This window comes from Petromyzon marinus, chromosome 18, assembly GCF_048934315.1.
Source record: "Petromyzon marinus isolate PM22_M1 ecotype Great Lakes invasive population chromosome 18, UKy_Petmar_22M1.pri1.0, whole genome shotgun sequence".
NCBI lineage: Eukaryota > Metazoa > Chordata > Hyperoartia > Petromyzontiformes > Petromyzontidae > Petromyzon > Petromyzon marinus.
Window position 1 is genome coordinate 3,164,043 of NC_133684.1, and position 16,367 is coordinate 3,180,409.

At 47.1% G+C, this 16,367-nt stretch overlaps 1 protein-coding gene across 2 annotated transcripts in view; it reads right to left on the minus strand.

The window, feature by feature from the left end:
• The window catches only part of LOC116943459 (ligand of Numb protein X 2), a 50,808-nt gene that overhangs the window by 5,893 nt on the left and 28,548 nt on the right, over positions 1-16,367 (minus strand). For both annotated transcript variants that reach the window (XM_076067794.1, XM_076067793.1), the window contains 4 exons: positions 10,385-10,546; positions 8,230-8,367; positions 5,689-5,866; positions 1,827-2,121 (listed from right to left, as the gene is read on the minus strand). In XM_076067794.1, the coding sequence (XP_075923909.1) occupies positions 1,827-2,121; positions 5,689-5,866; positions 8,230-8,367; positions 10,385-10,546 (773 nt within the window). The remainder of the gene's footprint in view (positions 1-1,826; positions 2,122-5,688; positions 5,867-8,229; positions 8,368-10,384; positions 10,547-16,367) is intronic.

Here is a 16,367-nt window from a genome sequence, read left to right on the forward strand (position 1 = left end):
TTGATCGGTGTGCACCGTGCCTTGCTTTGGTGTGGTTAAGCAATGAACAAGACGGCAAAAATATTATCCAACTTTTATTTAAGACTGTCAAGGAAATTCCCACGAGATTAAATTCCAAAGATATTGTAAACATCCCTCGTATTTTCCAGAGATCTCACAGGAGCTCGCTCGTGCTAACCGATAATGAAGAGAGAGCATGTCACAATCTTCTTTGCAAATCAGAATCAGAATATTTATACTGGTGGAATCCAATGAGCTATAAAGCTATTTTTCACACACGTCCAGTAGATTAAACTTGACCACATGTTTGCACGAGGTACACTTCCATGTAATGTGTGCAGTGCTTGGCTGTATAATTTGATACATCTGACAGGAATGGCAATATTATGGCATGGTCCTGTATTTATATATAAGCCTGCACCTCTGATTAGCATAGTTGGCTACATATGGTGCGAAAGAAGTTCAACGTAGATGCTATACAATTGCATTTATATGCATTGTATTTCCTGAAGTTTCTTAAATTGAACTTGAGGGTCTTATCATGAGGCGAAATCACACTATATAGAAAGGCAATATCACAACAAATTTCCACCAACAAAATTCACCGGTAAAAGTTACCCCAGAATTTTCTGTTTTTCAGACACATCCGTTGCGATGCCATCTCCATACGCCGTTGCTCACAGGAAATGCGTTACCAGTGACGATTGTTGCTTACATCGCCCTCATGCATCATTGCTTTGAGAGATCAATCTCGTATTTTCTCAGCTGGAACATCGACACATGATTTCAAGCAATGTCCCTTAAGGATGACACCTGAAAACTACCCCATTAATAACGTAATCTTTCTTTTTATTATTCAACACGAGATAACACTCTTGTGTACTGAAAAAATATATTTTTTGTATGTAATTTATGCAATTTATAGATTTAACCGCCAAAAACTAGGATTGGCAGAATTTTCTACATCATGAGCTGAGACTGACTTGAGAACCAAGTACGGCCATTGAAGGATCTACAGAGTCCAACCCATGGTCTCAACAGTGCTAGCTCAGTGCTTTAACCTGACGTTAAAAGCCCTCCTGACCATGAGCCATCCGGCAAAGCGGCACAGTATTCGTAGTGTGCGGATCGCATCAGGAAGAATACGAGTTTGCGTCAGTCTCGGGTTGATAAAGTGAGCACCAATTTGAAGGAAGTCACCAGTGGTATAATTTAGAACAAATTATACAGAAAACAGATGGATGGGATGCTGGCCAGGGAATGAGACTAACAACGCAGCGGCAGAGAGGACACTCACGAAGAGGGATGAAGCAATGCAACGAGATCAGCTTGTGTGTCGGTGCTAGACGGATTGTTGCATCGTGTGACCATGAGGTTTGGTGACAGCTCTGGCATGCCTTCATTCAACAGTGGCTAGTCCATGGGTGATGATGATCACACAATAATATGATTTGGGCAGATTGAGCAGCAACGCAGCATGCTGTGCACAATCCATCTCGACCAGAATACCCCCCCCCCCCCCCCACCTTACCCCGGCCTACAAACTTGAATCGACAAATTGACGAACGGGTGCGGTGGAGTCGGAGGAAGATGGACGGATCGTTTGAATTATGGACAGACAAATGGACAGACTTACAGGATGAACGCACCAATGAACGGACAGGCTGATGGACTGATTAATGGATGGATGGATTGAAGGACGGACGGATTGAAGGACGGTCAGATTTACAGATGGACGGATGGACAGATGGATGGTTGACGAGGCGCCGGGTGACTGGGTGATTGAGCCCGGCGAGTGAGTGGCGTGCAAGAGGGAGGCTGCTTGCCTGGGCAGTCCGAGCCACATGAGCCACGGCGGCGACCAGTTGGCATCGTACTCGTGCTCGGCGTTGGTGGCCTCGCCTCCGCCACCGGTGCCGCCGCCGGCACTGGGGGGCGGCGGTGGGGAGGAGGAGGAGGAGGGGGGGGCGGTGACGGTGGCACCCGGCCCGGAATGGACGCGCACCTCGAGGGCGCGCAGCGTCACCACGGGGCACACGGCGCACGCCTTCAGCTGCGCCACCGCCTCGCTGTGGCTGCGCCGCGTCAGGTCAACGCCGTTCACGCTCATCAGCACATCGCCTGTGCCGCATGCGGGTGGGGTCGACAGCCACAGTGGCGAGATATTAACTACCTCGCCTGGCATACAGGAGGTCGTGGGTGGTTTGATTTCGACCCTGACGATGCCTGCTGTATATTTAGAGCTTGCATGTTCTCCCCATGGTCCTCCGGTTTTTCCCTCCGCATTTAGAAACATCCGTTTAGAGTATTTGGCTGCGATAAATTTCCACGTGAAATGCAACTTGGTTGAGCTATCATTTGTGATAGCCATGTCGCTTCTACAAAAATAGAGGTTCATAGCTAAGTGGGCCTTACCAGGTCAAATAAAAGTACTCTTTGGTTCTATTCGGTAAAGTCACGTAGGTAAAAAATTTAAACAAAAATCACGACGTTTCGGCCACAACACAAGCGGCCTTCATCAGGTGGCCGAAACGTCGTGATTTTTGTTGTTTCAATTTTTTACCTACGTGACTACCGAATAGAACCAAAGAGTATGGATCCTTGCAAGTCACGAAAGCTTCAAATCTAGAACAAATAAAAGTAGTTTAGTTTAATTTACTTCAGAAGTTATCCAAATTTCTACGAGGCTCAGCAAGGACAGTTTAACACGTAGTAGGCTTTCGCGACCAATATTCATAATTGCAAAGAGTTTGTCACGCAAACAAAACATGCACAATTCGTTACTACTACAGCACGCCGGTGTGCTGGAGAGTCAACCCACAACATCAACAAGGGAACACGTGGCAAGCTGGCAGCCCCTCCCTCTTGCCGGGCCCCGCCCACACAGCAGTTGGGCACGCCCACTCTCCGTCAGGTCACGCTCACCCGCCTGCCAACCCCGCCCACGACTCAGCAACCTCGCGTCTCATCAGAATTAGAATATTAATACTGGAGGAATCCGATGAGCTAGAAAGCTCTTTTTCACAGATGTCCAGTCGGCGGCGAGTAATACGTTTTCTTGTGGTTGTTGTTGTTTGACTTGCATCCCACTGGGATTTTTTTGCATACAGCGTTGGTGTACGGTGCTTTTTTCAGGAATATTTTGATGTTTTTTCCTGGATTGTCTGTTTGCACAGTCACACATAGTCACTTTAAGATGTTTTCTTGTTCAAGAGCCGAATGGCTCACAGGGCTATACCAAAATAAATAAACTGAAACTGAAAAAACGTTACAACAACAAACAGTTCAAAAACATGATAGTAGTGCAAAGTAAAACAAAGGGAAACACATCATCCAAAACACATCTGAATAAAACGAAACCATCCCCATCCTTACAGGCAAAGCCCACTGAGGTTTTCACTTTTTTTTCAGAAGCGACCTGGCCACAAATGATAGCTCAACAAAGCGGCCCATCATTTGGACATGTATCGCAGCAAAATTATCTAAATAATCTCAATGCATGTTTGTAGGTAAGGGGCCGTCCATAAATGACGTCACGCGATTTTGGACGATTTTTGATCCCCCCCCCCCAAAACCATATTTCCATTTTGAAAATAAAGCATGCTTCAAATCGCTTTAAACTATTGTCATTGTAGTGCGTATTTAATGTGGCGATGCACTCTGATGTAACAATTACATTGTTGTAATTGTTACATCAGAGTGCATTGTTGTTATAACAATTAGTGTTGTTTTAACACTTATATTTTTATTTAAAGTTGCGCATTTTGATGTGACGTCACATTTCTCAAACTCCCCCCCCCTCGTCACACATCGTCACAAATGTCTGACCCCCCCCCCCCCCCCCAAGCGTGCAGCCCAGAGTATAGTGGATCAGCACAGAATTCAGATTGTTTATTTTCTGGATTCATCCAAACATCAGGAACATATCCCTCACTTACAAATCTATTGGAAAAAAAATATTTACCAAAGTACAAGGTTTGAAAATACACAAGAGGACATACTCATTATTAGATGATAATACATTGATGTATTATATATTCATTTTACTGCAAGAAAAAACTTGTTATTGTATTGTGAACATATTACAATAGACAAATTAGTAAATAGTTTACTAGTACATGAATTACGATTGTTTCTATTGTGTACCACAATCCATCAGTAACTGCCGTGTGTTTTGTACACCAGACTCTCACGTATATAATAACAAAGGTAAAGGTGCAGGTCTGCGACTGATTGCTCACGCCACTACTAGCAGAAGGGCCTTCATTACAGCGAATATGAGGCTATTTGGGCGACTCTTTCACTCTGGCCACAAAACCACAAGTGGCGGTGTGTTGAAGACCACTTGCTTCACTATCGAAGAGTTGTGAGTTTAAATCACAGCCGGCGATTGCATATCATCCATTCGGGATTGATAAAATACCTACCACTTTGTAGGGAGTCAGCAGCGTTCATCGTATGGAAAGGACTGGCCTCAACCATGGTCATGTCGAATTTCCACCACAGGCTCAGGGCTGCCAACCAAGATGAGCACTGGCCATATATATATGCTGGTTATAATATTCTGTGCATGAGTCTCTCATTTGCCTGCACTAATTGGTAGGAGCTGAGTGCATATTATTAGTATCTGCGGTTAATCAAAACCTAACAGTAGCTGGATGAGAGCCATCACAGGAATTGGGGGGTAGTGGGGTAGGGTCAAGGCGAAAAACAGAGGCATGCGGAAAGTGGCAGGAAACAGATGGGGATGGTGTCACAAAAAACAAGCTGGCAGGCCAGCACTCTTAAGTGATCTATTTTGCCACACGATGCAAGCGTACAAAGGAGAGATGTGCGCACGTAAACGCTCAACCGTACACACAAACGGATGCACATGTTGGGTGCGGAAGTGGTGCGCTGTGGCACAAGTGCTCCAGAGTGCGGTAATGACGGCGGAATGCGTCATGCCGTCACACTGCGAAGTGAAGTCAAAAACTTGTCGGTAGAGTTGTTTTGCTGCCGACAATTTCCCCCCCAAAAAACTATTAGAGATCTGGATAATGGCGTTGATGAGCTGTGCGTAAAAAAATATTGTAGCCATTGATTTTGTAGTTTTCATGAAAATATACGCAATATCTTGGGATGAATGGACGGACAAGAAGGCAGACATAATAATTCCCAGGCAGATTGGAAAATATCCTCTTGGTTTGCTTGTGAATTACTGAGAGGGAGAGAATGGCCTTCTGACCAACTGGCCTTCTTAAAAGAGGCCAATTGTCCTTTGTGTTGAAGGCCGGTGCCTAACCGGCAAGCCTTAATTTCAGATACAGGGTGCAAGTATACAGAGCCCATGTCTGCAATGAAATTTTCCCATTAAAAGAAACGCATCATAAAAAATGCACTTTCGAACAATTGTTCCCGAATTGATAATTAAACAAGCTGATCATCAGTTTTATTGCTAAAGTCAAGCCGTGCCGAAATTTTCAGAGCCGGTCCAAGTCGCGCGGGTGATATTCAAGCGCCCATTTTCAATGGAATGCGTCCGAGAGGGCGTCCAAGGAGGAGATGATGCGGTGAAATTTAGCTCACGTGCAGGCGCCATCAGGATCATGAGTGACGGTGGTGGCTGGGGTGGACTGTGCAAGGCTGCTGATGATGCTGATCATTTGAATGCGTGCGTTGGCGTCGGATGGGTGGTGGGGTGCTCACCGCGGTGGATGCGCCCGTCCCTGCCCAGGCAGCCGTGGCCCTGAACGCTCGTCACGAAGATGGGCAGCTCCCCGCTGCGGCTGGCGAGTCCGCCCGCCACCGTCATGCCCAGCGACTCGCTCGCCTCCTTGCGCACCGTGACCACCTTCTCCTGGCACGACACCGCTTGAGACAGCTCCTGCCGTGTAGGTGGCACACGCACGTGCGCAGACGCGCACAAAAAGATCCCCCATTTAGTGCTGTTAGCAAGCACCTATGAAGGCCGGCACGGCGCATGAGGGGTGGGTGGCCAACACCACGCCTGGCCGCCTTTGTCTCACATCGCACCAGGTACTCATTGTAGGCATGAGTCGACCTAGGGGAGGCCCGGGACCGGTTCAGATAATCGTCACTGGTGTTGGCCGTGAGCGGGAATCGAACCCGGGTCGCCAGGTTCATAGCGCGGCGCGTTAACCGCTACATTTCCGCTTCCCACACACGCACGTGAATATGTGTGCATGCACATTCTCGCACACAAAAACGCGCTTCCTCATGGAAGCGTGCATGCACGTCCGCACGAGCATAAACACACACGGAAATTGCATAAACACGCACACATGCACGCACACACACACACACGCGGAAAACGCAGCCTCTGGAATATGAGATCATCGAACTACTTCTGATATTACTCGAATTGCCTCTTGTGTCACACAGCAAGTGGAGTACCTTGTCACGTGCCTTTTTTTACGGAGACAGGATGGTCATGGTAATCAAAATGGAATAGATTTGCTTTGGAAAAGAAACAAATATGATGAAAGTATGTGTGCAGCCATTGATGACAGTGCAGAGCCCATGATTACGTTTGTATTCCCTACAATACGTCTGTTTTGCCACTAACGTAGAAATACTTAAGAAACTGGCCAGACATATCAAGAAGGGCTCTCATTACAAAGCATTGCCTCGGTGAGGCTTTAAAAAGCATACAGAGAATTATCATTATTTTCGTAGTATTCTTTTCTCATCTGAGCAGGGTAGCCGTTGAAGAAAGTAGAATAATGTCTATTCATATAATTCAATTAATTCTGAAACTATCTCTCAAATAATGTCTCTTCTTAATTCCTAGAATCAAAGAAATGTCAGTGGCTTGCTTTGAATGGGCCAATTCTGTCTCACTCAAAACCACGGCATAATGTTTCTCTTGGATATAACTTCAAACAAATCAAACTGCACATTTGTAGAGTTTTTTTTGGTCAGAGACAATGCCGAGGGCACATAACTCATCACACTCATGGGATTTCCAATCCGAAAAAAATGACGTCATTCCCTTTTCCAATTGTCTCCCTCCATGGCCAAAGCCAGCGCCCACGAGGTGCTGGATCAATGGATAAGTCCCATGCTTCGAGCCACCAAAGCCAACTTAATAATCGTATTTTTTACAAGCTTATAAAAAAAGACTTATACTCTTCCTCTGGCCCAGCACAAGTGGATTGTTAAAACCTGAAGGAATTCTGTCACGTCAAAATTTTTATTCTTGGTTCACAAGGAATGATAACCAGTGTCACCTTAACTATGACCACACGTAAAAAAAAAACATTATGACAGCGGTAAGTAGCGCGTTCCCGGTAACGATGACCGCGAAGCGAGGCACACTTGTCCTGGTGTGCTACGAGGGCTCTTCACGAAATCCGCAGCAAACAAATGGCAGCTCACTCGCCCTTGTGCTGCCTCAGCAACATCACCAATGCCATCAGCAAGCCATCGCCATCTCTCACAATCCCGCGATATTAATAATCCACCCAGCACCTGCACACGTATGATATGCACTATGTAGAAGTTATAAGGTATCGAGGAGAACACAACACTATTTACGACCAAATATGTATCGTGTAACAATTAAGGTAATGCTTTTTCTTCTTCTGAGTAATCTACAGCCTGGCAAATATATATGACATCAGTTTTGTAGGTCTTATACTTATTTCATCTTTTTTTCACTGACAGTGTGTACGTTATTGGCGTTTAGAGATTGTAATGGCTAGAAAGACTCCTGGCAGGCACATGTTGAGCGAACTGCTGCTGACAAACTTGTAAGCAATCTTCATGCACACTGGAAGTACAACAATGAACAAATACCAGAATACAATTGTGCAGCACTTAACGCAACAGCCTTAAATTGCACCTAGCGTGGCACAAGTGTAAGTTCAGTTTATTTTGTCTCAACCACGTGAAAACCGACGATGCCAGGATAGTCGTATTTGCAAGCATGACATGGGGCATTAGTCTGCTGCTTTTTGTATGTAATCCCAATTGAGTCATTTTTGCGATGTTATTTTTTCTAATTGGGTAAATCTGGACCCTGATGGTGGTACGCAATGGCCTACTCTTCTAAATCAGTATTGTTTTTTACACGGTCAGTGTTAATCAGGGCGGCCGCCGGGGTTTGAACCGCCAAAACCCCGCGCGACGAGCGGCGAACGCTCTCTCGGCCGCGTCACCGCTACCAAGCGCCGCCTGGCCCGCTGCCGCCCGCTGGTGTTTGTTCGCGCGCCGCCGTGCGGGTACCCGGTAGTGGCAGGGCTTGGGCGGGCTGGGGTGGGCGGCTCCGGGGATGGCGTGGCTCCGTCCGTCCTGGCCGCCAGGGCCGGGCGGCCCCGGCTTCCCCGGCCGCGACACCACGATGTGCACGCGGTCCTCGCTTCCCTGTGCCGCGCACAGCCCCCCACCGCCGCCGCTCACACCTTTGCGCCTATTTTCATTTGTATTATTTTGGGTCTATTGGTTAAAGTCACGTAGATAGGCTCAAAGAAAATAACAAAAAACCGCGACGTCTCGATCGCAACACAAGCGGTCGTCATCAGGAACAGGGGGTTAGCGTCTAAAGGCAAACTGTTTATAAAGGTTTGAAATGGGCGTGGCCCCAAATGTCTCTTTTCATTAATCGCGCCTCGGCTACCGAGCATTGGTTTCCGAAGGCTCGCCAAAAAAAAAACAATGCCGAGCGGCCCAGCAGCAGACCGTGTCCGCGCTGTTAATGTTGCGGTCAATGGAGAGTTAATGAATTGCTTGAGTGTTTTTTTTTTTAGCGAGGTTGTGTTCTTCACGTGTGCGTTGAACTTCTTTGGCACCGTACGCAGCCAACGGTGCTATTGGGAGGTGCAGGGGAAGGACAACAAACTAACACACAAAGAGCAGGTCGAAAGAAATGAGTTTTCAATCTAGATTTAAAAGTGCATAGCTCCAGTGGCTTCCTCATGCGGTGGGTGAACACAGTATGGATGGGTTGAAACGGTCTGGTAGACCACACACTTTGGGTGGAGGAATCATTGAGTGAAGTTCACGGGAATGGGAACCATGGTAGCAGCAAGAGAGGAGTGATAAGGAGGCGACTGACAGCCAGTGAGCGGGCAATTGGATCAGTGAGTGCCGGATCATCAACCTGACTTGCTGTACGATGAATTCTATCGAGAACTGTGAGATAGGAATCTAAATATTCTGTATTACCTACTAACACGCGTTGTGTACACGGTGTTATACAACACGTGTTGTGTACACGGTGTGGACATGTGCTAAGCAGTGTTAAATGAGGGGGGGGTGGGGCAGCGCTATAACTCTCTGAAATATAATAAAATATGAATCAAACTTTCACGCTAAATTTGCGGATTTATCTCGTATGTACGTCAATTGAACTTCTTTCGCACCCTACGTGACCAACCGTGCTAATCGGAGGTTGCTGGGGGGGGGATACGACAGACTAAATACCAAAAGCGGTTCTAATTGTCAATCTTACTGACGGACTGTCCAAACGAGCAAACGTATATTGTTTGTCCTGTGGAAGCCCTCTCTACCCCGTCGGCTTCCTAACCACCGCCGGAGTGTCGTACGCACGCCGGCGAGCGCTACACGATACATAATTAACGCGCGCGCGTGGCTGTGGCCTCATTTTTTTTATCCCAGTGACAATGAGCCGCTGAAGTGGTGTTGGACATGCTTCGCAGAGGCGAGGAACGGAGAGGTTTGTGCTGTTTTTTTTTATTTCCCCCCCCCCAAGGAAAATTAGGGGATGCCTGCCCATTGAGATGCCAGTCTCATACCCGGGCTCGCCACTCTCAATGGAATGCCGAGTTGCTGTTGTCCTGTCAAGTGCTGGCAGGCTCTAAATAAGCAGACAATGCAAATGCTAAGCACAACTCTCGCGTTGTCACGGCCCTCCCCTGCCTTTGATTTGAACTGCAGCCAGCAAGCCACTCGGCCCTCCCCCCCCCAAGTTCAAACGCGAAAAGCACGACAGGCACAGCTCTGAATTATTGCGGGTCACGCTCTGATGTTAACGAGTTGAAGCATTATGAATTAAGCGTCATAAAAAAAAGATCATTGAAAGAAAAAAAAACGCCCGCACGTGATTAATTGAAGGTCGCGCCGAGGTCAAGCCAACAATGGGTTTACATTTGTCCAACATTGGTCGGCTGTTGTCAAGTGTTAATTTGCGAAGCGACTCATGCTGCGTGACTGCTGATGAGATGCACTTCACCGTGCCGTTGGCTTTGTGCAAAAGGGGGACGAGGAGCATCTCCGTGGTCGTCACTGCGCAGTGCAAGCTGGGAGCCGGCGCTGCAGCTACGTCACGGCGCAGGCGATCGTGCAACGACGGACAGACAGCCGGACGGAGCTGAAGCTAGCATGTTTTCCACCTTAGGTGGCGGGATGGACGTGGCCGCACCTGTATGACCTGCGCCGCCATCTCGGGAGTGCCCTGCCGCAGGTCGTGCCCGTTGATGGAGAGCACGCGGTCGCTGGGCCTGAGCCTCCCGTCGACGGCGGCCGGGCCTCCCTCCAGCAGGTCCAGGACGAAGACCCCCGAGTCGTCGCCGCAACGCACGAGCTGCCGGGGACACGAAGAGCGGGGCTCGCGCGAGTGCAAGAGGAGGTGGGGAGTGGTGGTGCAGCGGTCAGCGCTACACTGCGCTACGAACACGGCGACCCGGGTTCGATTCCCGCTCACGGCCAACGCCGGTGACGATCGTCTGAACCGGTCCTGGGTCTCCCCTGGGTCGACTCTGCCTCAAATGAGTACCTGGTGCGCTGTGTAAACATCGCCACTGGGGAGACAAAGGCGGCGGGGCTTGGTATTGGCCACCCACCCCCTCGTGTGCCGTGCCGGCATTTATAGGTGCTCGCTAACAGCACTTGCCCCGACAGTCTGTTACAGGCTACACGGGGGGGTCTTTGTCTTTGGGGGAGTGGGACCCGCAAGCCGTGCCCCTCGCTCCGCTGGGCCCTTGTTTCATCGCGTCGTCCGCGAACTGGCGGGCCGTCGACCCTCGTCCGTGCTGATTTCACAGCCTCGCGTCCGATGGTTTTCTTAAAGGGCAAAGGCGCAGCGCTGCGATTGCTTACTCACGCCGCTCCGAGCAGAAGGGTCTCCGACGAGACGAGAGTCTTTTGCTCTTTTTCCGATATTAGGAAGCCACTGGAGCCATGCACTTTTGAATGTAGATTGAAAACTCGCTTTCTTCAGAGCTCATGTTTGTGCTTAGTTTGTTGTCCTTGACCCGCACCCCCAAATTAGCGCGCTTGTCCACGTGTGGTGCGAAAGAAGCTCAACGTGCATACTCGAGAGCCCTTCTATAGCGGGGCATTTAGCCGATTGTTCAACACTGGCACAGACGTCTCGGAAGAGGTGTGAGTACCCACACTTTACCCCGCCACGTGCGACCTGCCAATCAACTAACTGTGGCGAATTCATTCACAGTGCTCCGTGGACAAAGGCGGCAGGATTTCAGAAATGTGCACCGTTGTCTCAACTGCCACGCCTGGAGATCAAATGGAAGCGGCAATCTTTGAATTGATTAATCTAACTTAAATAATAATGTTATATTATTCATATTCAGTCACTTGCTTACTATTTTTACTGTTTTTGCATTCCTATCGTTATTTATATTTATTGCTGTTGGAACTTGCTGACCTGCCCACACTGGATATTTGAGAAAAAGAGCTTCATAGCTTTTCGGATTCCTCCTCCAGTCTAAATTAAGATCCTGATTCTGAATTGCAAGTCCGGTGTGCTGGCCATTTCATAGCAAGCAGCTTCCCTACTGATTATTCTATGTTCCTATTTTCGGGGTGAAATACTCCCACGAATCAAATGGAGTCAAACCTCAGCCCGCTCGGTGTAAACGCATCTAAGATTCGCTCGTTGCCTTCCCCAGCAGGAAAAAAAAAATCCAATTTCTTATCTCTGCATTTCTGAGTACAATGGGTCGAAGAAGAAAAAAAACGCCAACACATGCAGGGTAAAAAAAAAATGAATCTGCCAACACAGCTCGACTTAGAGCAGCGTGGGTGGTTTAAGTCAAGCTTCCACTTGTGTCTTTCTCCCCAGCCTGTTCGCAGTAAATGCAAAGGCAGCAGCGTTTGCCTGCTTGTTCGCAGCTGACTTGACCCTCGCTGTTGGAAATTGTTGGAAATTGGATGTGTTGGCGGTGGAATTGAACTCTCTCTTTAGGGCGCTTGTTATTCTCAATTCATCCGGGAAGCTTCGCGCGTTATTTAAGACCCTCGCAGAAATCATTAACAGTGACGGCTTTTTAAATTGGAAATCGGAAAATTAAAAATGGGATAATTTGTACGGCCAAGGAAATAAACCGAGATGGTGCTCGGACAGCAAACAGAACCACGCGTGGCTCCCCATAATCATCACTCGAGCGCGTTCTTCAGGAGGCACAAAGTATTGCCCATGCGCCCCATACTTTGTGTCTCGGCAAATTTGGCCATTTTCTCCATTTCACCTCTGCTCAGTGTCAAATAAATCAGACTGCCCAACGTTGTTGCGAGCATGGAGTGTGTCTGCCGATTTGCACAATTACATACGACATGACGTCTTAATAACAATACTTAGCTCCAACGGTCAAATACATTAAAGCAGAATTGAAGTGAATATACAATAAAATACGTAGAATTACCGCACAGTTGAATTAACCAGAATGGACAAGGCTTTGCTGGACGTGATCAAAAATGCATATGTAATGCACGTGGAACCCATTTCCATTTGGTTTCCACAAATCATCAGTGTCGACATTTTGCAAAGAAAGCCTTTATTGGAAACGCATGGATTTCATTTAACAAAATCACAGTTAACCATGCGTCTTTCACATTCGTTATGAAATTGTATTTATACATGGGCTTGTGAATCGGTCACATTTTAAAGGCGCGAGCGGATCGCAATCTGAAAATTTGCGAGCCTAAGTCTTGAATCAACCCATCATCTCTTCACGGTCAATACAATGAGTTCCACTGTGTGGACACACTCACCCTCGTCACGGTAATATGGAATTTCCACCGCTGGCTTCGGGCTGTAAACAGGAGATGAGCACTGGGACCTTTTTTTGAAAAACGCATCTTTAATCAACGGGATTACAAATATTGGTGGAACTTACACAGGTGCTTATCTGCCTCGAACCGTCACGTTGGGTTCGAGGCACTGACCAGCCTGGCGAAATATTGGTCAAACAAGCCCCACAACCAACACAGCATGGCGAGGGCTTCGTCCGGCAGTGAACTGACAAAGGGTTTGTTCATGATTGTTTTGTTACAATCATCCAGCGCATCTGCGATGATGCCTCTTGACACGAAGGGCTGAATTTGATTGTTGAGTAACTGCGAAGCCGAACCCTAACCCCGGGACTTAAATCACAAGCAAAGAATGGTATCGATTGCGTGTGTTTGTGCTCACTTACAAGATGCCATCCACAAATTAACCGGCAGCGGAGAAGAGGATATCGTTGAGTTTTAACGGTGCGGATAGAGGAGTAAGAGATAGATTTCCTAAAAATAAGCACTCTTCTGCTTGTACGCTGTAGAGATTATAATAAAATAAATAATAGGGTTTCATTTTTTTACTGTCAATGAGAAGAAGGCAAAAATAGATTTGTGTTTTGCCAAATGTTTATTTTCAGGCATTGCTTATGTTTACAGAGAAATTAGTCTAATTTATACTGGAGAGGAATGTGTGAGGCGTTTGCTGTTTTACATTTACGGGGGGGGGGGAGGGGTAAAAACAGCAGTTTGCATTCCTCACAGCTCCATTCACACGTTCAGAGATGCAGTCCGTTAGGATGTTGGGTGTGTACCCCTTCATGGTAATGAATACGTGATTAATATTATATTTGTAAGTGTTCATCACAACTGCCTTTGAGTTGCTCTCGTTTATACTACATATATGTTGAGCTCATTAAGACAGGGCCATCGTTCCTATCAGCAGAGTTACGGTCTAGAAAGGGAGGCTTCCATTCTCACGCCCACATATATATAAATAAGTGATATCGCACCTGAAACCTTCACGAGGCATCGGCCCTTTGTCCGAATTAAGTTTGTTAAAATGTTGATCCTTGCAAGGAGTAGCAAACGCCATACATGGATATAACATCCGGCCTCCTAGTCTAAATTCTTAGGTTCTACATCGTCCCACGGTCTGGTTGCATTAACGGTAATTAATATCGATGAGAAGCGGCGTGATTTCAAGGTTTGAAATTTACATTTTTAATATTTAACTCTACGTTCTCAAGTCCGTCTATGCGAAGGGCATGGGGCTCCCAGTGGCTACCTCACGAAGAGGACCCACTGACAACAATATTATTGTTGTGATATGTTACTGTAGAATTATTGTTTCTTTGATAAATTGTTCGGTCTGTTGCGTGGTGCACAGACTTTTTGTATACTGTTAAGTTATTGGAGAACTTTTTCGTGCTAACGCCAGTGCGTTTCCATATTTTGCTAAGGCTAAGGCTATATCATAGAGTTTGCATATTTTTCTATAGTTGCTAATGTGGGTTGGTTTTGATATATCTGTTAAGGAGTGCAACACATATACAGTGAGGGAAAAAAGTATTTGATCCCACTGACAAAGAAATGATCAGTCTATAATTTTAATGGTAGGTTTATTTGAACAGTGACAGACAGAATAACAACAAAAAAATCCAGAAAAACGCATGTCAAAAATGTTTTAAATTGATTTGCATTTTCATGACCCCCTCTCAATCAGAAAGATTTCTGGCTCCCAGGTGTCTTTTATACAGGTAACGAACTGAGACTAGGAGCACACTCTTAAAGGGAGTGCTCCTAATCTCAGCTTGTTACCTGTATAAAAGATACCTGTTCACAGAAGCAATCAATCAATCAGATTCTAAACTCTCCACCATGGCCAAGACCAAAGAGCTCTACAAGGATATCAGGGACAAGATTATAGACCTACAAAAGGCTGGAGTGGGCTACAAGACCATTGCCAAGTAGCTTGGTGAGAAGGTGACACCAGTTGGTGCGATTATTCGTAAATGGAAGAAACACAAAAGAACTGTCAATCTCCCTCGGCCTGGGGCTCCATGCAAAATCTCACCTCGTGGAGTTGCAATGATCATGAGAACGGTGAGGAATCAGCCCAAAATTACACGGGAGGATCTTGTCAATGATCTCAAGGCAGCTGGGACCATAGTCACCAAGAAAACAATTGGTAACACACTACGCCGTGAAGGACTGAAATCCTGCAGCGCCCGCAAGGTCCCCCTGCTCAAGAAAGCACATATACATACCCGTCTGAAGTTTGCCAATGAACATCTGAATGATTCAGAGGACAACTGGGTGAAAGTGTTGTGGTCAGATGAGACCAAAATGGAGCTCTTTGGCATCAACTCAACTCGCCATGTTTGGAGGAGGAGGAATGCTGCCTATGACCCCAAGAACACCATCCCCACCGTCAAACATGGAGGTGGAAACATTATGCTTTGGGGGTGTTTTTCTGCTAAGGGGACAGGACAACTTCACCGCATCAAAGGGACGATGGACGGGGCCATGTACCGTCAAATCTTGGGTGAGAACCTCCTTCCCTTAGCCAGGGCATTGAAAATGGGTCGTGGATGGGTATTCCAGCATGACAATGACCCAACACACACGGCCAAGGCAACAAAGGAGTGGCTCAAGAAGAAGCACATTAAGGTACTGGAGTGGCCTAGCCAGTCTGTAGACCTTAATCCCATAGAAAATCTGTGGAGGGAGCTGAAGGTTCGAGTTGCCAAACGTCAGCCTCGAAACCTTAATGACTTGGAGAAGATCTGCAAAGAGGAGTGGGACAAAATCCCTCCTGAGATGTGTGCAAACCTGGTGGCCAACTACAAGAAACGTCTGACCTCTGTGATTGCCAACAAGGGCTTTGCCACCAAGTACTAAGTCATGTTTTGCAGAGGGGTCAAATACTTATTTCCCTCATTAAAATGCAAATCAATTTATAACATTTTTTACATGCGTTTTTCTGGATTTTGTTGTTGTTATTCTGTCTCTCACTGTTCAAATAAACCTACCATTAAAATTATAGACTGATAATTTCTTTGTCAGTGGGCAAACGTACAAAATCAGCAGGGGATCAAATACTTTTTTCCCTCTCTGTACGTGGGCACATTGTTACGCATGGCATGAGTGCGTAATCTATTAGTCTCTGATTTTGTGAGTCTGACACAAGACGCACGTACGAGTCTGACTCATCGCCTGAGAGGTGAAAGGTCAAAGTGGTGCAGGAACCTTGGTGCCCGACACCGGAGACACCCCGAGGGGCCCTGCCGGCCGGAGTGACGGGCATCTGCCGTGTACGCCAGCGAGGGCACGACCAGCGGTCGACTTCGAGCCTCATGGGCGGTTGGGGCTCCCGTGCAGCACGC